Genomic DNA, 22,033 nt, shown 5'->3' on the forward strand with positions numbered 1-22,033 from the left:
TGCAGCTTCTGGAGAGAAGCTTTGCAGCTTCTGGAGAGAAGCTTTGCAGCTTCTGGAGAGAAGCTTTGCAGCTTCTGGAGAGAAGCTTTGCAGCTTCTGGAGAGAAGCTTTGCAGCTTCTGGAGAGAAGCTTTGCAGCTTCTGGAGAGAAGCTTTGCAGCTTCTGGAGAGAAGCTTTGCAGCTTCTGGAGAGAAGCTTTGCAGCTTCTGGAGAGAAGCTTTGCAGCTTCTGGAGAGAAGCTTTGCAGCTTCTGGAGAGAAGCTTTCCAGCTTCTGGAGAGAAGCTTTCCAGCTTCTGGAGAGAAGCTTTCCAGCTTCTGGAGAGAAGCTTTCAAGCTTCTGGAGAGAAGCTTTCAAGCTTCTGGAGAGAAGCTTTCAAGCTTCTGGAGAGAAGCTTTCCAGCTTCTGGAGAGAAGCTTTCCAGCTTATGGAGAGAAGCTTTCCAGCTTCTGGAGAGAAGCTTTCCAGCTTCTGGAGATAAGCTTTCCAGCTTCTGGAGAGAAGCTTTCCAGCTTCTGGAGAGAAGCTTTCCAGCTTCTGGAGAGAAGCTTTCCAGCTTCTGGAGAGAAGCTTTCCAGCTTCCGGAATAGATAGAAGCTTTCCAGCTTCCGGAATAGATAGAAGCTTTCAGCTTCCGGAATAGATAGAAGCATCTAAGCCAATCCAAATCCAATCCAATCCAATCCAAATCCAATCCAAATCCAATCCAAATCCAATCCAAATCCAATCCAAATCCAATCCAAATCCAATCCAAATCCAATCCAAATCCAAATCCAATCCAAATCCAATCCAAATCCAATCCAAATCCAATCCAAATCCAATCCAAATCCAATCCAAATCCAATCCAAATCCAATCCAAATCCAATCCAAATCCAATCCAAATCCAATCCAAATCCAATCCAAATCCAATCCAAATCCAATCCAAATCCAATCCAAATCCAATCCAAATCCAATCCAAATCCAATCCAAATCCAATCCAAATCCAATCCAAATCCAATCCAAATCCAATCCAAATCCAATCCAAATCCAATCCAAATCCAATCCAAATCCAATCCAAATCCAATCCAAATCCAATCCAAATCCAATCCAAATCCAATCCAAATCCAATCCAAATCCAATCCAAATCCAATCCAAATCCAATCCAAATCCAATCCAAATCCAATCCAAATCCAATCCAAATCCAATCCAAATCCAATCCAAATCCAATCCAAATCCAATCCAAATCCAATCCAAATCCAATCCAAATCCAATCCAAATCCAATCCAAATCCAATCCAAATCCAATCCAAATCAATCCAAATCCAATCCAAATCCAAATCCAATCCAATCCAATCCAAATCCAATCCAAATCCAATCCAAATCCAATCCAAATCCAATCCAAATCCAATCCAAATCCAATCCAAATCCAATCCAAATCCAATCCAAATCCAATCCAAATCCAATCCAAATCCAATCCAAATCCAATCCAAATCCAATCCAAATCCAATCCAAATCCAATCCAAATCCAATCCAAATCCAATCCAAATCCAATCCAAATCCAATCCAAATCCAATCCAAATCCAATCCAAATCCAATCCAATCCAATCCAAATCCAAATCCAATCCAATCCAATCCAAATCCAATCCAAATCCAATCCAAATCCAATCCAAATCCAATCCAAATCCAATCCAAATCCAATCCAAATCCAATCCAAATCCAATCCAAATCCAATCCAAATCCAAATCCAATCCAAATCCAATCCAAATCCAATCCAAATCCAATCCAAATCCAATCCAAAATCCAATCCAAATCCAATCCAAATCCAATCCAAATCCAATCCAAATCCAATCCAAATCCAATCCATCCAAATCCAATCCAAATCCAATCCAAATCCAATCCAAATCCAATCCAAATCCAATCCAAATCCAATCCAAATCCAATCCAAATCCAATCCAAATCCAATCCAAATCCAATCCAAATCCAATCCAAATCCAATCCAAATCCAATCCAAATCCAATCCAAATCCAATCCAAATCCAATCCAAATCCAATCCAAATCCAATCCAAATCCAATCCAAATCCAATCCAAATCCAATCCAAATCCAATCCAAATCCAATCCAAATCCAATCCAAATCCAATCCAAATCCAATCCAAATCCAATCCAAATCCAATCCAAATCCAATCCAAATCCAATCCAAATCCAATCCAAATCCAATCCAAATCCAATCCAAATCCAATCCAAATCCAATCCAAATCCAATCCAAATCCAATCCAAATCCAATCCAAATCCAATCCAAATCCAATCCAAAATCCAATCCAAATCCAATCCAAATCCAATCCAAATCCAATCCAAATCCAATCCAAATCCAATCCAAATCCAATCCAAATCCAATCCAAATCCAATCCAAATCCAATCCAAATCCAATCCAAATCCAATCCAAATCCAATCCAAATCCAATCCAAATCCAATCCAAATCCAATCCAAATCCAATCCAAATCCAATCCAAATCCAATCCAAATCCAATCCAAATCCAATCCAAATCCAATCCAAATCCAATCCAAATCCAATCCAAATCCAATCCAAATCCAATCCAAATCCAATCCAAATCCAATCCAAATCCAATCCAATCCAATCCAATCCAATCCAATCCAATCCAATCCAAATCCAATCCAAATCCAATCCAAATCCAATCCAAATCCAATCCAAATCCAATCCAAATCCAATCCAAATCCAATCCAAATCCAATCCAAATCCAATCCAAATCCAATCCAAATCCAATCCAAATCCAATCCAAATCCAATCCAAATCCAATCCAAATCCAATCCAAATCCAATCCAAATCCAATCCAAATCCAATCCAAATCCAATCCAAATCCAATCCAAATCCAATCCAAATCCAATCCAAATCCAATCCAAATCCAAATCCAATCCAAAATCCAATCCAAATCCAATCCAAATCCAATCCAAATCCAATCCAAATCCAATCCAAATCCAATCCAAATCCAATCCAAATCCAATCCAAATCCAATCCAAATCCAATCCAAATCCAATCCAAATCCAATCCAAATCCAATCCAAATCCAATCCAAATCCATCCAAATCCAATCCAAATCCAAATCCAATCCAAATCAATCCAAATCCAATCCAAATCCAATCCAAATCCAATCCAAATCCAATCCAAATCCAATCCAAATCCAATCCCAAATCCAATCCAAATCCAATCCAAATCCAATCCAAATCCAATCCAAATCCAATCCAAATCCAATCCAAATCCAATCCAAATCCAATCCAAATCCAATCCAAATCCAATCCAAATCCAATCCAAATCCAATCCAAATCCAATCCAAATCCAATCCAAAATCCAATCCAAATCCATCCAAATCCAATCCAAATCCAATCCAAATCCAATCCAAAATCCAATCCAAATCCAATCCAAATCCAATCCAAATCCAATCCAAATCCAATCCAAATCCAATCCAAATCCAATCCAAATCCAATCCAAATCCAATCCAAATCCAATCCAAATCCAATCCAAATCCAATCCAAATCCAATCCAAATCCAATCCAAATCCAATCCAAATCCAATCCAAATCCAATCCAAATCCAATCCAAATCCAATCCAAATCCAATCCAAATCCAATCCAAATCCAATCCAAATCCAATCCAAATCCAATCCAAATCCAATCCAAATCCAATCCAAATCCAATCCAAATCCAATCCAAATCCAATCCAAATCCAATCCAAATCCAATCCAAATCCAATCCAAATCCAATCCAAATCCAATCCAAATCCAATCCAAATCCAATCCAAATCCAATCCAAATCCAATCCAAATCCAATCCAAATCCAATCCAAATCCAATCCAAATCCAATCCAAATCCAATCCAAATCCAATCCAAATCCAATCCAAATCCAATCCAAATCCAATCCAAATCCAATCCAAATCCAATCCAAATCCAATCCAAATCCAATCCAAATCCAATCCAATCCAATCCAAATCCAATCCAAATCCAATCCAAATCCAATCCAAATCCAATCCAAATCCAATCCAAATCCAATCCAAATCCAATCCAAATCCAATCCAAATCCAATCCAAATCCAATCCAAATCCAATCCAAATCCAATCCAAATCCAATCCAAATCCAATCCAAATCCAATCCAAATCCAATCCAAATCCAATCCAAATCCAATCCAAATCCAATCCAAATCCAATCCAAATCCAATCCAAATCCAATCCAAATCCAATCCAATCCAATCCAAATCCAATCCAATCCAATCCAAATCCAATCCAAATCCAATCCAAATCCAATCCAAATCCAATCCAAATCCAATCCAAATCCAATCCAAATCCAATCCAAATCCAATCCAAATCCAATCCAAATCCAATCCAAATCCAATCCAAATCCAATCCAAATCCAATCCAAATCCAATCCAAATCCAATCCAAATCCAATCCAAATCCAATCCAAATCCAATCCAAATCCAATCCAAATCCAATCCAATCCAATCCAAATCCAATCCAAATCCAATCCAAATCCAATCCAAATCCAATCCAAATCCAATCCAAATCCAATCCAAATCCAATCCAAATCCAATCCAAATCCAATCCAAATCCAATCCAAATCCAATCCAAATCCAATCCAAATCCAATCCAAATCCAATCCAAATCCAATCCAAATCCAATCCAAATCCAATCCAAATCCAATCCAAATCCAATCCAAATCCAATCCAAATCCAATCCAAATCCAATCCAAATCCAATCCAAATCCAATCCAAATCCAATCCAAATCCAATCCAAATCCAATCCAAATCCAATCCAAATCCAATCCAAATCCAATCCAAATCCAATCCAAATCCAATCCAAATCCAATCCAAATCCAATCCAAATCCAATCCAAATCCAATCCAAATCCAATCCAAATCCAATCCAAATCCAATCCAAATCCAATCCAAATCCAATCCAAATCCAATCCAAATCCAATCCAAATCCAATCCAAATCCAATCCAAATCCAATCCAAATCCAATCCAAATCCAATCCAAATCCAATCCAAATCCAATCCAAATCCAATCCAAATCCAATCCAAATCCAATCCAAATCCAATCCAAATCCAATCCAAATCCAATCCAAATCCAATCCAAATCCAATCCAAATCCCAATCCAAATCCAATCCAAATCCAATCCAAATCCAATCCAAATCCAATCCAAATCCAATCCAAATCCAATCCAAATCCAATCCAAATCATCCAAATCCAATCCAATCCAAATCCAATCCAATCAAATCCAATCCAAATCCAATCCAAATCCAATCCAAATCCAATCCAAATCCAATCCAAATCCAATCCAAATCCAATCCAAATCCAATCAAATCCAATCCAAATCCAATCCAAATCCAATCCAAATCCAATCCAAATCCAATCCAAATCCAATCCAATCCAATCCAAATCCAATCCAAATCCAATCCAAATCCAATCCAAATCCAATCCAAATCCAATCCAAATCCAATCCAAATCCAATCCAATCCAATCCAAATCCAATCCAAATCCAATCCAAATCCAATCCAAATCCAATCCAAATCCAATCCAAATCCAATCCAAATCCAATCCAAATCCAATCCAAATCCAATCCAAATCCAATCCAAATCCAATCCAAATCCAATCCAAATCCCAAATCCAATCCAAATCCAATCCAAATCCAATCCAAATCCAATCCAAATCCAATCCAAATCCAATCCAAATCCAATCCAAAATCCAATCCAAATCCAATCCAAATCCAATCCAATCCAATCCAAATCCAATCCAAATCCAATCCAAATCCAATCCAAATCCAATCCAAATCCAATCCAAATCCCAATCCAAATCCAATCCAAATCCAATCCAAATCCAATCCAAATCCAATCCAAATCCAATCAAATCCCAATCCAAATCCAATCCAAATCCAATCCAAATCCAATCCAAATCCAATCCAAATCCAAATCCAATCCAAATCCAATCCAAATCCAATCCAAATCCAATCCAAATCCAATCCAAATCCAATCCAAATCCAATCCAAATCCATCCAAATCCAATCCAAATCCAATCCAAATCCAATCCAAATCCAATCCAAATCCAATCCAAATCCAATCCAAATCCAATCCAATCCAATCCAATCCAAATCCAATCCAAATCCAATCCAAATCCAATCCAAATCCAATCCAAATCCAATCCAATCCATCAAATCCAATCCAAATCCAATCCAAATCCAATCCAAATCCAATCCAAATCCAATCCAAATCCAATCCAAATCCAATCCAAATCCAATCCAAATCCAATCCAAATCCAATCCAAATCCAATCCAAATCCAATCCAAATCCAATCCAAATCCATCCAAATCCAATCCAAATCCAATCCAAATCCAATCCAAATCCAATCCAAATCCAATCCAAATCCAATCCAAATCCAATCCAAATCCAATCCAAATCCAATCCAATCCAAATCCAATCCAATCCAATCAATCCAATCCAAATCCAATCCAAATCCAATCCAAATCCAATCCAAATCCAATCCAAAATCCAATCCAAAATCCAATCCAAATCCAATCCAAATCCTAATCCAAATCCAATCCAAATCCCAATCCAATCCAATCCAAATCCAATCCAATCCAATCCAAATCCAATCCAAATCCAATCAAATCCAATCCAAATCCAATCAAATCCAATCCAAATCCAATCCAAATCCAAATCCAAATCCAATCCAAATCGTAAATTTTATCTGTTACAAAGCTAACATTTTTTCTCGTTTTCATTCTTAGGGTGCCCAAACTTCTCCAAAAGTTCCAGTGGTTGCTGAATCCGCGGCAAGTTTTCGATCTGACGCAAGGTGGACCAAAAATGGGGTAAGTTAACGACCACTGTCCTAAACCCAGTGAAAATTTCAACGATTTCAACGTGTTGACTCTATTTCTCTCTTCCGACAGGCTGGAAATGTTTCGCAAGGTTCCGCAGTTGCGGGTGTTGGCCTGCGGTGGCGACGGCACCGTCGGATGGGTCCTCTCGGTTCTGGATCAGATCAATTTTGTGCCTCCGCCGGCCGTCGGCGTCCTGCCACTGGGAACGGGAAACGATCTGGCCCGGGCACTCGGCTGGGGTGGGGTAAGTATTGGAATTTTCTTTGGAGATGGTATGCGATGCTTGATGAGACGGTTGGCGTGGCCGGAAATGGTGGTTTCCATGCTTTTTCGATAAAGGTGTTACTAACGTTACGCAACTCCACGACAGAAGTGGTCCAAAGCAGCCCATCACAGACTGTCACTCCAAGACATTACAGCAGACAACACGTTGCTCTGCAATCAATGAAAACGCCATAAAATCGAAAGAGCTACATCCAGCGACCATAAATGCTATGCAAAACTCATTTTCTATAGTACAGACGAACAAACCATGTTTCTGCATGTCTGTTTCGTCGTTAAATCAAATGGGATTCGTTTGAGTCCAGAGCTCCAGCTACCATATGAGAATCGATTTTCTGTGAAGATGACCCGTTTAAAAATGTCCAAACTCCAAAAATCGAAATCATATTGAAATCGAATCGAAATCCAAACGAAATTGAATTGAAATCGGATCGAAATCGAATCGAAATTGAATCGAAACCGAATCGCAATCGAATCGAATCGAGATTGATATCGAATCTAAATAAAATTGAATCAATTTCTACTCGGGCTCTGTCCTCGGTCCCGTTTTCCCCGTTTGGCGCGTACTTTCACTACTAGTGTCATATCAAATTATATTTGATTTGCAGAAATAAAAATAAATTGATTGAAAAACGTGATTGTTTCTGGGTGTCGTCTTCGTCGGAGTTCTACACATTCGAGAAGTCGGGAAACCGCAAAACCGAATCACTAACGCCATTATCGGGAATTGATTTCGTCTTCCATCGTCGCATCCGACTGTCGTCTTGAACAGCGTGTCGGTTGCCTACCTCCCAGGCGCTATTGTCCTTCTGTTAGACCAAATCAAAACGAGCAATCATCTCCGCCCAAATGGATTATTTACGGCAAATTGCGTGCGGTGATAATTCTGGGTTTTCCTTCCCCTCAGGGCTACACGGATGAACCGATTGGGAAGATTCTGGGCAACATCGGAAACTCCGACACGGTTCTGCTGGATCGGTGGAACTTGAAGGTGGAGCCGAATACTGCGGTGGCAAATGCCGAGGACGGAAAGGACAATCTTCCGTTGAACGTGGTCAACAACTATTTTTCACTGGGAGTCGATGCCCACATAGCGCTGGAATTCCACGAGGCGCGAGGTTAGTCGTTGAGAAGTTTAAGAGGTTATGGGCCCAGATTGATCTTTTGAACTTTTGCAGAGGCTCATCCGGAGAAGTTCAACTCGCGTCTGCGGAACAAGATGTTCTACGGACAGGCCGGCGGGAAGGATCTGCTCAAGCGGAAGTGGAAGGGTTTGGCCGAGTTTGTGACCCTGGAGTGCGACGGCAAAGATCTGACGTCCAAGCTGAAGGAGCACAAGGTGCATGCAATAGTATTTCTCAACATTCCAAGGTAGGTTGGGCGTCATTTAGTCATTTGGATTAGGGGTAAAGTAACTTTTCTTACAGCTACGGAGGTGGAACCCATCCGTGGAACAAGTCCGGTGGACAATTCGAACCGGCAACCGATGACGGCATGATCGAGGTCGTCGGCTTGACTACCTATCAGCTCCCGCTGCTGCAGGCCGGTGGCCACGGGACCTGTATAGCGCAGTGCAAGTCCGCCAAGATCGTCACCTCCAAAACCATCCCGATGCAGGTGGACGGCGAAGCTTGTAAGCTGAAGCCGTCCACCATCGAACTGACCCTGCTGAACAAGGCTGTGATGCTGGCAAAACGGAAGCCCGGAAGGGCCAATGTGCCGTGAGTATTGACCTCCACCGTCCGCGAATGACAGTTACCTAACTTCGAAACCATTTGACATTTCAGACAAGAAAAACTCGAATCTCTCAACCTACCGCTGATGAAAATCATGATGTCCGACTACGAGCAGCACCACTACGACAAGGATCTGCTGAAGAACTCGGCCGTCAACCTGGGCACGCTGGATGTGCCCGTCACCGATCTCGAACAGGTTCGAGTCCTCGTGAACAAGCACTGCGAAGAGCAGCCGGATAGTCCCAAGCTGTCGCCGGATTGGTGCTTCATCGATTGTAAGTTTCCCTCGATCTTCGACTTGAGAACTCTACAAATGTTCCCACTTTCTTCCAGCCTGCACAGCGGAGCGGTTCTTCCGGGTGGACCGAGCGCAGGAGAACCTCCATTTCATCACCGACATCGCCACCGATTGCATCTTCGTGCTGGATCAGGAGTGTCCCACGTTGCCGCAGACGCCGGAAGACGAGAGCGGAGGTAACCTGCAGAAGGAAGGATCGGCCCTGCCGGCGCATCTCACCAGCAGCGTAGAGTCCAGCGATCGGGAGTCTCGCGACGGAACGCCGCAATCGCCCGGGTTAAAGTTTTTCAACCGGTCGCTCTCGGGACCGGGGTCGGGCAGCGCTTCGGACACGCTGTCGCCGGCCCTTGACATTCCGTCGAGAAAGAGTTAGTTTTCGAGTGGTAACATTCAAACATTTGTAAGGTTCCTAATCGTTTCTCCGTTTTCTCAAGGTTCTCAAGGCTCTCAGGGTTCGCATGGCTCTCATGGATCTCAGGACAGCCCTCGGAACAACCTTAGCGTTGGAGGTCCGGACAGCCACAGTGGAGGAACTCTCGGCAACGGCCAGAGCCTAGACCAGCTGGTCAACTTTAGAAGGTAACATTCCAGACACGATTTCCCGATACCCCTTCCAGTTTTTCTCAGTAACAACCGGTTCTTTCATGTCCCGTTATTTCACACTAATTCTATTCAAATAAACAGGTCCGTTTGCCTGCTTTTTCGCTCCCCTTCAAACTGATTATTCTCCGGGAAAACCTATTTCACAGTGTACAGAGCATAGCTAAGCGTACATTTATTTTTTCCACTGGGGCAAAGCACCTGACGAACGTCCCATGCAAGAAAGCGGAAACGGAAAACGACTGGCTTTATCTCCTCCACGTGTCATGTTTGCTCTTCATTAAATGGAAATTTAAATGATGTTTACATACTTGTCCCATTCGTTCCGCTCGCCCGTGCTTCGACTTCAAAGAGAGCCAACCATCACCGGTGACGGAATCATCCTTCAAGGATGATGTTTTTTTTTTTCCTTCTATATCCTTTCCGTTCGCTTCTTAGGCAAATAAAAATAGACACCTTGCTCACTGGAGAGCGAAGAAACGACTGGCAAGTGGCAAACTGGTGCAATAAAAGGCGAAAAAAGCGCATTAATTTCCTATTGAAGCATTACCTTTCATGATTTTCTCATTGGGATGCGGGATTTTCAATTATTCGATTGCTGTTATAAGGTTTCGACAATTAATCGATTTCAGTTGTTGATGACATCCCCAGCCAAAGATAATGGCAGTCGTTTTCCTTTACTCTAGAAAATCGCACACCTAGTTTCAGAATGCGTTTTAGATCTTACTCACCTTTTTTTAGTTTTTGTACTCACCACATTTTTAACGTCGATTTTTCTCAACATTTTCTCTTTCTTTCTTCTTCTACTTCAACACTCACAAATCGATTGCTTTCTCCGAATTCTTCACCGACGACCAAACAAAAAAAAAACTGAACGAATCATAACAATGCACGCTAATCTGAAATTACTTTAAAAAAAAAACATGCGCGTTTGTCGATGATCGACAGCTTCCACGAGCGATTGTTCGGGTTGAATGAGGACGCCTTCGGATTCAGGTGACTATCAACGGTTTCGGTTCTTCGTTTCCAGTGTTTGATGTGGCATTAGGGATAGGCATGCAATCAAAGTGAAAATGGGGGGGGTTTGAGGGAAAATGCTGATCGTAGTAGGCTACATAGACAGTGTTGCTAGATGGCTTTGTGTCGCTTGCTGTGAAAGAAATCATCGACGCTGACGCTAACAAATTACTACTCGTTGATTAATTTAGTCGTGCTAAAAATTAACTCACTTCAATCATCTTGTGAACTCTTTCCTATTTGAAGTGAAGAAACTTATCGAAAAAAGTTGTTTCACTTTTAAACAGACATGTTCCGAGATCATTGAGTGGATTATAATTTATGTAGGAAAATGAGTTTCATCGCTATTTGCGAATTTTATGGCAAAATAAGATCTCCGATAGATGGGATGCTGCTTTGTGTTCTATTGTTGATAAGTGTGCTTTTTTGTCGAATGAAATTAGTAATTTAAGTTGCTAAAACTGAGAGAAAATATATGGTTAAATTTGAGACCGTGGCTAGGCCAGATTATGATAGTGATAAAAGTCGATTGTGAGACGTATGTATATTTCCGTTAATCGTAAGTAAGTTTCATCTGTATTTGATACAAAATTGATTTGATTTCAAAAATAATCATTTTCTGATGCGAACAGAATCTGTCTCAGATTCGAGCAGAATGTGTTCCAGATTCCAGCAAATTCGTCGAGGAAGTTTTTTTTTCTAAAATCCTCCACATCCAGATGTTTATCGGAATAGTTCGTACTGGTAGTTCCATCAGGAAGTTCCTTTGGTTAGTTTTTCCGGCAGTTTCTTCTGGTAGTGCATCCATGAGATTCCTCCGACAGCTCAGGAAGTTGCTTCAGGAAGTTCCTTCGGGAAGCTTTTTCGGTATTTTCTTTCGGAATTGTGATTTCGTTTGTAATTTCCTTCGCAGTTTCCTTGAGACATTTGTTCGGAATCCCAAGTGGGATTTATTTCAAAATTCCATTTGGAATTCCCTTCGAAATTTCTTTTGGTACTTCCTTCGGAATTTCCATAAGAGTTTTCAAAGGAATTTCCTTCAGAATTGTCTTTTAAATTTTCTTCGAAGTTTCCTTCGGAATTCGGAATTCCCTGTCGATTTTTTTTCGGAATTGTCTTTGGACATGCCTTAGGAATCCTCCGACAGCTCAGGAAGTTGCTTCAGGAAGTTCCTTCGGGAAGCTTTTTCGAAATTGTGATTTCGTTTGTAATTTCCTTCGCAGTTTCCTTGAGACATTTGTTCGGAATTCCAAGTGGGATTTATTTCAAAATTCCATTTGGAATTCCCTTCGAAATTTCTTTTGGTACTTCCTTCGGAATTTCCATAAGAGTTTTCAAAGGAATTTCCTTCAGAATTGTCTTTTAAATTTTCTTCGAAGTTTCCTTCGGAGTTCGGAATTCCCTGTCGATTTTTTTTCGGAATTGTTGCCTTAGGAATTTCCTTTTGAAACTCTTTTGGATACTCCTTCGGCATTTCTGTCAAAATTTCCGTTGGAATTCTTTTTGAATTCGGAATTTCCTTCTGAATTTTTATTTGGATTTTCCTTTAGAATTTTCTTCGGAATTTCATTTGCGTTTGGAATTTTATTCGGTTTTTCCTTTGAGATTTTTCTTTCGAAATTTCCAGAGAATTTCCAGTGGATTTTTTTCAGAATTTTCTTTCATGCCTTTAAAATTTCCTTTGGAATTTCCTTGGGGCTTTCCATCGTAATTTCCTTGGGAATTTCATCCTCAATTTCTTTCGGATTCTTCTTTGGAATTTTCTTTGAATTTCTTTTGCCTTTGGAATTTCCTTCAGATTTTCCTTTGGGATTTTTTTCGGAGTATTTTTTAAATTTTCTTTGTAATTTCCTTCAGAATTTTCTCTGAAATTTCCTTTGTAATTTTGGAATTTCCTTCGAAATTTCCTTTGAATTTTCTTTGATATTTAGCTCGGTTTTTTTGTTTTACTTTGTATTCAGATTTTTATTTGGAATGTGCTTCGGAACTTTTTTCTGAAACTCCTTCAGAATTTTCTTTCAAATGACCTTTGGAAGTTCCATCGAAATTTCCTTTGGAATTGTCTTCAAAATATGTTTGGAATTTCCTTTAAATTTCTATGGAATTTGCTTTATTTTTTATTTTTTTATTTCCTTCGAAATTTCTTTAGGAATTTTCTTTGTATTTTCTATCGGCCTTTCTATTGAAATAACCTTCAGAATTTTCTTTGATTTTCCTTCATTATTTCTATCGGTATTTCCTTCGGAATTTTATTTTGGAGTTTTCTTCGGAATTTCCTCTCAATTTTGCTTCGGCATTTCCATCTGAATTACGTTTGGATTTTCCATCAGAAGAAAGTGTAATTTCCTTCGGAATTTCCATTGGAATTTTGTTCAACATTTCCTTCGGAATTTGCTTTGGATATTCCTTTGGCATTTGTATCGGAATTTCATTTGTAACATCTTTGACAATTTCTTTTGGAATTTCCATTGGAATTTTTTTTCGACATTTCCTTTAGAATTTTCTTTGGAATTTCTTTTGATTTTTTTTGATTTTCCTTCGCCATTTCCATCGATATTTATTTTTGAATTTTCTTCTTCCATTAGAACTTCCTATTTTTCGAAAATAAAAATTTTTTTCTGAGTTTTTACGGACTTTCCTTTCAAAATTCTCTTTCATTTGGAACATACTGCGGAGTTTCTTTTGATTTTTTCCTGCAAATTCCCTTCGGCATTTTCATTTAAATTTCCTTCGTGAATAGGAACTTTTTGGGAACTTCTATCGGAACTCCCATGGTTTCCTTCGTAATTTTCTCTAGATTTCCCTTTGGAATTTCCATTGGACTTTTTTTTTCGGAATTTCATTTGTAATTCTTTAAGGAATTTCCTTTGGAGTTTCTCTAAGGAAATTTCTTCAGAAAGTTTTTTGGAAGATTTTCAAAAAAATGCTCTAGGGTTTCATCCAAAAGTTTTTTTCTGGAGAAATTTCAAAAAGAACGGTTGAAAAAAATCTTTGGAGATCCTTCTGGTAGTGATCCGTGAGATTCCTCCGAAAGCTCTTAAAGGACATTCCTCCAAGAAGTTGCTTCAGGAAGTTCCTTTGGGAAGCTCTTTCGGTATGTTCCTTCGGAATTGTGATTTCGTTTGTAATTTCATTCGAAGTTTCGTTTAGACATTCGTTCGGAATTCCCTGTGGAATTTATTTTGGAATTCCATTCTATTCTTTCTGAACTTCCTTAATAGTTTTCATTGAAATTTCCATCGAAATTTTCCTTTGGAATTTGAATTTTCTTTGTAGTTTCCTTTGGAATTCCCTGCCGATTTTTTTTCGGAATTGTCTTTGGACATGCCTTTGGAACCTCCTTTCGGATCTCGTTTGGATTTTCCTACGGCATTTCTGTCGTAATCTCTATTGGAATTCGTTTTGAATTCGGAATTTTCTCCTGAATTTCTTTCGGATTTTCTTTAAGAATTTTCTTCGGAATTTCATTTGCGTTTGGAATTTTATTCGGATTTTCCTTTGGGATGGATTTTTTTCGGAATTTACTTTGGACATGCCTTTAAAACTTCTTTTGGAATTTCCTTTGGGATTTCCATCGTAATTTCCTTCGGAATTTTATTCTCAATTTCTTTAGGATTTCTCTTTGGAATTTCCTTGGAATTTCTTTTGCCTTTGGAATTTCCATCAGATTTTCTTTGACATTTTTTCGGAGTATTTTTTAATTTTCCTTCAGAATTTTCTCTGAAATTTATCTTTGGAATTTTGGAATTTCCTTCGAAATTTTCTTTGATAATTTCCTCGTTTTTTTTTTATTCTTTTACTTTGCATTACGAATTTCCTTCAGAACTTCCTTCTGAAATTCCTTCAGAATTTTCTTTCAAGTTCCATCGAAATTTCCTCTGCAATTGTCTTCGAAACTTCTTTGGAATTTCCTCTAAATTTCTATAAAATTTGCTTTGAATTTTTTTTCTGAGTTTCCTTTGAAATTTTTTTAGGAAGTTTCTTTTGGATTTTCCATCGGCCTTTCCATTGAAATAACCTTCAGAATTTTATTTGATTTTTCTTCAAAATTTTCTCTGGATTTCGTTTCGGAATTTCCATCAAAATTACCTTTGGATTTTCCTTCAGAAGAAAGTGTAACTTCCTTCGGAATTTCCATTGGTATTTTCTTCAGCATTTCCTTCGGAATTTACTATACAATTTCTTCGGAATATCCTTCGAAATTTCTATCGGAATTTACTTTGGAATTTCCATTGGATTTTTTTGTTTGGATTTTACTTCGCCGTTTCCATCGGAATTTATTTTTGAATTTTCATCGGGATTTGTTTTGGAACTTCCAACGGAATTTTCTTCAGAATTTTCTTTGAAACTTCCTTCGGAATTAATAATTTCCCTGGGATTTTATATGGACTTTCCTTTGAAACCTCTCTTTTCTTTGGAACATCCTGCGGAGTATCTTTTGAAATATCCTTCGGCATTTTCATTTAAAATTCCCTTGTGATTAGGAACTCCTTTGGACCTTCCATCGCAACTTCCATGATTTCATTCGTAATTTTCTCTGTAGTTCCCTTTGGTATTTCCATTGGACTTTTTATCGGATTTCCTTGGGAATTTCATGTGGAATTCTCTTCGGAATTTCCTTTGAAGTTTCTCGAAGGAACTTTCTTCGGAAAGTTTTTCGGAAGATTTTCCAGAAAATGTTCCAGGGTTTTATAAAGCAGTTTTTTTCTGGAGAAATTCCAAAAAACGGTTGAAAAAAATCTCTGAAAAATTCTAAGAAAAGATCTTGGAGAAATTTCTAGAAAAAATCCCTTCGGCAATCCTGGAGGAGTATTACGGAGTAATTCTTGGTGGATTTTTGAAGGAATTACTGAGGTATTCTTGGAGGAATTCCCGGCATAATTCCTGTAGAAATTTCTCGAAGAATGGTGAAGGATTCCTGAAGGAAAGTTGAGAGGAATCCCTAGAGTAAATCATGAAACTATTTACGAAAGAACCCATGAAGAAATACCTGGGGTTTTTCCAAAGGAATTGTCGAAGGTAATTACATTAAATTCCGAGAATTTCAAAGGAAATTGCTATTTTTATATCGAAAGAAATTCCACTAGGAAATCCAGAAGGAAATTTCAAAGGAAATTCCAATAAATATTGAAATGCAATTCCAAAGCAAATTTCTAAGGAAATTCCGAAAAAAAATCCTAACGAAATTTCAATGTAAATGCTGAAGAAATCCACAAAGGAATTCTAAAGTAAATATCAATGCAAATTTCGAAGGAAATTTCAATGGAAGTTATAAAGGAAATTTCGTAGAAAATTCCTAAGGAAATTTCATTGGAAATCCCAAAGGAGTTTTTTTGGGAAATTCCAAAAGAAATTTCAATGGAAATTCTAAAGGAAATTTCAAAAGGAAGCTCAGAAGAAAATTGCAAAGGAATTTCCAAAAGAAACCCCAAAGAAAATTCCGAAAAATTATTTAAACGCAATTTCGAAGAAAATTCCTAAGGAAATATCACTGGAAATTCTTAAAGAACTTCCGAAGAAATTGAAAAAAGAATTCCCAAGAAAATTCTGAAGAGAATTCTAATGAAAATTTTGAAGGAAATATCAATGCAAATTTCGAAGGCAATTCCAAAGGAATTTTTGAAGGTAATTCCAGGAAATTCTTAAAGAAATCCTCAAACAAAATCCCGAAAAAAACATCCGAAGGAAATTCCAAAGAAAATTCGGAACTAAATTCGTCGATTTATTTCAAATGAAATTTCGAATGAAATTCCAGAGGAAATTCAAAAGAAATTCGAGATGAAATTCCAGAAGGAAATTTCAAAGGATATTTCAGAGGAAATTTCAAAGGAAATTCCGAATAAAATCTAAAAGAAAATTCCGGATAATCATTTAAATTTTAAATTTCAATGGAAATTCTGAAAGAAAATTCCGAAGAAATTGGAAGAAGAATCCCGAAGGGAATTCCAAAGAAAATTCCGAAGGAAATACCAACGCAAATTTCGAAGGAAATTCCAAAGGAATTTTCTAAGGTAATTCCAAAAAATTCCGATGGAAATTCTTAAAAAAATCATCATACGAAATCCCGCAGAAAATTACAAAGAAAATTCAGAACGAAATTTCAAATGAAATTCGAATGAAATTCCAGAGAAAACTTCAGAGCATATTCCAGCAGGAAATTTCCAAGCAAAGCACGAAAAAATTCCAAAAGAAATTCCAGAAAAAAATCCGAAGAAAATAAAAATTCCAAAGAAAAATCCGAACGAAATTCCAAAGGAATTTTCGATTGAAATTTCAGAGGAATGCCAAATAAAATTTCAAACAAAATTCCTAAGTTAATTTCAAAAGAAACTTCAAAGAAAATTCCAGAGGAAATTCCAAAAGGAAATTCCGGAGGAAATTTCAAGGAAAATTCAAAAGGATATTCAAAGAAAATACAGAAGGAATTTTCAGAATTAATTCTAAAGGACAATCAGAAGGAAAATTCAAAGGAAATTCCGAACGAAATTCCAAACAAACTTCCGAACAAAATTCCAAACAAACATCCGATCAAAATTTCCAACGGAATTCCTAAGTTAATTCCAGAAAAAAATCCACAGAAAATGACGGCGGATATTTCAAAGGAAATTTCGAAAGAAATTCATAAAAAAATTTAAACCAAATTCTGAAAAAAGAATAATAGGGAATTTCTAATGAAATTTCCCAGGAAATTTCATTGGAAATTCCAAAGGAAATACCAATGAGAACTAAGAAGGAAATTCCGAATGAAATTCCAGAAGGAATTCTAAAGAAAATTCCAGAGGAAATTCCAGAAGGAAATTTCAAAGGAAATTCCGTAGGAAATCCCAAAGAAAAATAACTTAAAGGCAATTCCGAGGGGATTTCCTATGAAAATTTCAATGAAATTCTAAAAGAAATTCCGAAGAAATTACAAGAAGTATTCCGAAGGAAATTCTACAGGGAATTTCGAACGGAATTTGTCTCATTTTCGAACAGAATCTGTCTCAGATTCGAACCGAATCTGTCTCAGATTAGAACAGAATCTGTCTCAAATTCAAATAGAATCTGTCTCAGATTCGAATAGAATCTGCCATAGATTTGAACCGAATCTGTCTCAGGTTCAAACAGAATCTGCCTCAGATTCGAACAGAATCTGTTTCAGATTCGAACATAATCTGTCTCAGATTCGAACAGAATGTATTTCAGGTTCGAACAGAATCTGTCTCAGATGCGAACAGAATCTGTTTCAGATTCGAACAGAACCTGTCTCAAATTCGAACAGAAACTGTCTCAGATTCGAACAGAATCTGTTTCAGATTCGAACAGAATCTGTCTCAGATTCGAACAAAATCTTTCCCAGATTCGAACAGATTCTGTTTCAGATTCGAACAGATTCTGTCTCAGTTTCGAACAGAATCTTGCTCAGATTCGAACAAAATCTTTTTCAGTTTCAAACAGAATCTGTTTCAGATTCGAGCAGAAGCTGTCTCAGATTCGAATCGAATCTGTCTCAGATTCGAACAGAATCTGTCTCACATTCGAACAAAACTTTTCTCAGATTCGTACAGAATCTGCCTTAGATTAGAACATAATCTGTCTCAGATTAAAACAGAATTTGTCTCAGATTTTAACCGAATCTGTCTCAGATTCGAGCAGAATCTGTCTCAGATTCGAGCAGAATCTGTCTCAGATTCGAGCAGAATCTGTCTCAGATTCGAGCAGAATCTGTCTCATTCGAGCAGAATCTGTCTCAGATGCTAGCAGAATCTGTCTCAGATTCGAGCAGAATCTTTCTCAGATTCGAGCAGAATCTGTCTCAGATTCGAGCAGAATCTGTCTCAGATTCGTGCAGAATCTGTTTCAGATTCGAGCAGAATCTGTCTCATATTCGAACAGAACCTATCTCAGATTCGAACAGAACCTATCTCAGATTCGAACCGAATCTGTCTCAGATTCAAACCGAATCTGTCTTAGATTTGAACCGAATCTGCCTCAGATTCGAACAGAGTTTGCCTTAGATTCGAACAGACTCAGTCTTAAATTCGAACAGAACCTGTCTCAGATTCTAACAAAATCTTGCTCAAATTCGAACAGAATCTGTCTCAGATTCGAATAGAATCTGCCATAGATTTAAACATAATCTGTCTCAGGTTCAAACTAAATCTGTCTCAGATTCGAGCAGAACCTGCCTTGGATTCGAACAGAATCTGTCTCAGATTCGAACAGAATCTGTTTCAGATTCGAACATAATTTGTCTCAGATTCGAACAGAATGTATCTCAGGTTCGAACAGAATCTGTCTCAGATTCGAACAGAATCTGTTCCAGATTCGAACAAAATTTGCCTTAGATTCGAACAGACTCAGTCTTAAATTCGAACTGAACCTGTCTCAGATTCTAACAAAGATTCGAACAGAGTTTGCCTTAGATTCGAACAGAATCAGTCTTAAATTCGAACCGAATCTGTCTCAAATTCGAACCGAATCTGCCTCAGATTCGAACAGAATTTGCCTTAGATTCGAACAGAATTTGCCTTAGATTCGAACAGACTCAGTCTTAAATTCGAACAGAACCTGTCTCAGATTCTAACAAAGATTCGAACAGAGTTTGCCTTAGGTTCGAACAGAATCAGTCTTAGATTCGAACCGAAGCTGTCTCAGATTCGAACCGAATCTGCCTCAGATTCGAACAGAATTTGCCTTAGATTCGAACAGAATTTGCCTTAGATTCGAACAGAATCTTTCTCAAATCCGAACAGAATCTGTCTCAAATTCGAACAGAGTCTGTCTCAGAATCGAACAGAATCTGTCTCAGATTCGAACAAAATTTGCCTTAGATTCGAACAGACTCAGTCTTAAATTCGAACTGAACCTGTCTCAGATTCTAACAAAGATTCGAACAGAGTTTGCCTTAGATTCGAACAGAATCTTAGCTTAGCTTAGCTTAGCTTAGACTGACTACACATATCAATGGTTGCTATTCCGTGATTGACCGAAGTCAGTGAAAATGCACAAAGAATCAACTAGAAGTTCGGCTGGGATTGGCCATAATCTTCTTCAGTGTGCATAATTCAGTGCCTCTATTTATACAGGGTCAATAACGGCGCCGGCCACGTCCTTGCAGTCAGGTGGGATTGGGGGAAGGAATGTTAGTGTGTAACCTTTGCTTTTTGGAGACCGTGTTTGCCTCTGCATCTCCACAAAGGTTACTGGGAGGGATGTTTGTTAATGGGGAGGATCGTTGGGTCATATGATTCACTTTGATAAGCGATTAGACCATGATAAACAATGATTTGTGAGATATATACATGCTTATACGTAAATATAATATTTTCATTTGATATGAACAATTTCTATGTAGAGGAAAATTATGCCGACACTTGAGGTGACGAACCATTCAAAGTTTGTTGAACAAATACCTAAATGTAACATTCCTACAGCTGTCAGGACGAAAGCATGTGTTATTATATTTTACTCATTTGAAAAGAAACAAAAAACTCGATTGGCTGGGACATCATAGAACACTCTTATTCTTATGCCGACACTTACAGTGGCGAACCATCCAAAGTTTGTTGAATAAAGTGAACCTTTCGCAAGTCTACACTTGTAGTGTCGAACCATTCAAAGTTTTTTTAATTACAAAAATAAAGGTATATAAGAGGTGTTCTGAAAAAAAAATGTTAAACATAAATAAATCATGAATCAGAGTTTGTGTCGACACTCACAGTAACGAACCATCCATAGTTTGTTGAAAAATCATATTTACATCCCACCATTGTAACGATTGAATGTGCAGTCATACATATTTTATAGATTAGAAATAGTAGCATGAAACGAGCTCACCAATTGATCCGTTATCCTTGACTGAGCAGCCACAATCCACTTTTGGCTTCACTCGTTTGCTCGGCTATAAAAAAGCACTCAGGAAAAAAAAAATAAGCGACTCAAAAAGAATAAAAAAAAACTGTTCGGGCTTTCTTGACGCACTGCCCAGGAGCAAGCGTCAAGGTCGAAGGATCAAACAGAACTCTTTGCCTTAGATTCGAACAGAATCAGTCTTAAATTCGAACCGAATCTGTCTCAGATTCGAACCGAATCTGCCTCAGATTCAAACAGAATTTGCCTTGGATTCGAACAGAATTCGCCTTAGATTCGAACAGACTCAGTCTTAAATTCGAACAGAACCTGTCCCAGATTCTAACAAATTCTTGCTCATATTCGAACAGAATCTGTCTCAGATTCGAACCGAATCTGCCATATTTTTGAACATAATCTGTCTCAGGTTCAAACTGAATCTGTCTCAGATTCGAATAAAATCTGCCTTAGATTCGAACAGAATCTATCTCAGATTCGAACAGTATCTGTTTCAGATTCGAACAAAATCTTTCTCAGATTCGAACAGATTCTGTTTCAGATTCGAACAGATTCTGTCTCAGTTTCGAACAGCATCTTGCTCAGATTCGAACAAAATATTTTTCAGTTTCAAACAGAATCTTTCTCAGATTCGAGCAGAAGCTGTCTCAGGTTCGAACCGAATCTGTCTCAGATCCGAACCGAATCTGTCTCAGATTCGAACAGAATCTGTCTCAGATTCGAACAAAACTTTTCTCAGATTCGTACAGAATCTGCCTTAGATTAGAACAGAATCTGTCTCAGATTAAAACAGAATTTGTCTCAGATTTGAACCGAATCTGCCTCAGATTCGAGCAGAATCTGTCTCAGATTCGAGCAGAATCTGTCTCAGATTCGAACAAAATCTGCCTCAGATTTCAAGAGATCCCAGACTCGAACAGAATCTGCCTTAGATTAGAACAGAATCTGTCTCAGATTAAAACAGAATTTGTCTCAGATTTGAACCGATTCTGCCTCAGATTCGAGCAGAATCTGTCTCAGATTTGAGCAGAATCTGTCTCAGATTCGAACAAAATCTGCCTCAGATTTCAAGAGATCCCAGACTCGAACAGAATCTGCCTTAGATTAGAACAGAATCTGTCTTAGATTCGAATAGAATCTATCTCAGAATCGAACAAAATCTGTCTTAGATTCGAACAGTATCTGAGGTAGATTCGGGTCGAATCTGACATGAATTCTGCTCGAATCTATAACGGATTTCGTTTGAATCTGAAAACGATTTTGCTGTAATCTGGAACGTATTTCGCTCGAATCTGGATTAGAGTCTGCTCGAATCTTGTCAATATATTGCTCTAGTCTGTAACAAATTTTGCTCAAATCTTAAATTGATTTTGTTTGAAATTGAATCGAAATCG

General features: G+C 38.1%; 1 protein-coding gene across 1 annotated transcript in view; it reads left to right on the forward strand.

The window, feature by feature from the left end:
- Nucleotides 1-22,033, forward strand: part of LOC5578809 (eye-specific diacylglycerol kinase) — a 691,896-nt gene that overhangs the window by 617,912 nt on the left and 51,951 nt on the right. Inside the window, 10 exon segments of the mRNA XM_021839032.1 lie at nt 6,762-6,767; nt 6,769-6,845; nt 6,927-7,101; nt 8,047-8,257; nt 8,318-8,510; nt 8,567-8,860; nt 8,927-9,150; nt 9,209-9,541; nt 9,608-9,752; nt 10,722-10,769. Of these exon segments, the coding sequence (XP_021694724.1) occupies nt 6,762-6,767; nt 6,769-6,845; nt 6,927-7,101; nt 8,047-8,257; nt 8,318-8,510; nt 8,567-8,860; nt 8,927-9,150; nt 9,209-9,541; nt 9,608-9,752; nt 10,722-10,769 (1,706 nt within the window).

Source organism: Aedes aegypti, chromosome 1 (assembly GCF_002204515.2).
Source record: "Aedes aegypti strain LVP_AGWG chromosome 1, AaegL5.0 Primary Assembly, whole genome shotgun sequence".
In the NCBI taxonomy this organism is placed as follows: Eukaryota; Metazoa; Arthropoda; class Insecta; order Diptera; family Culicidae; genus Aedes; species Aedes aegypti.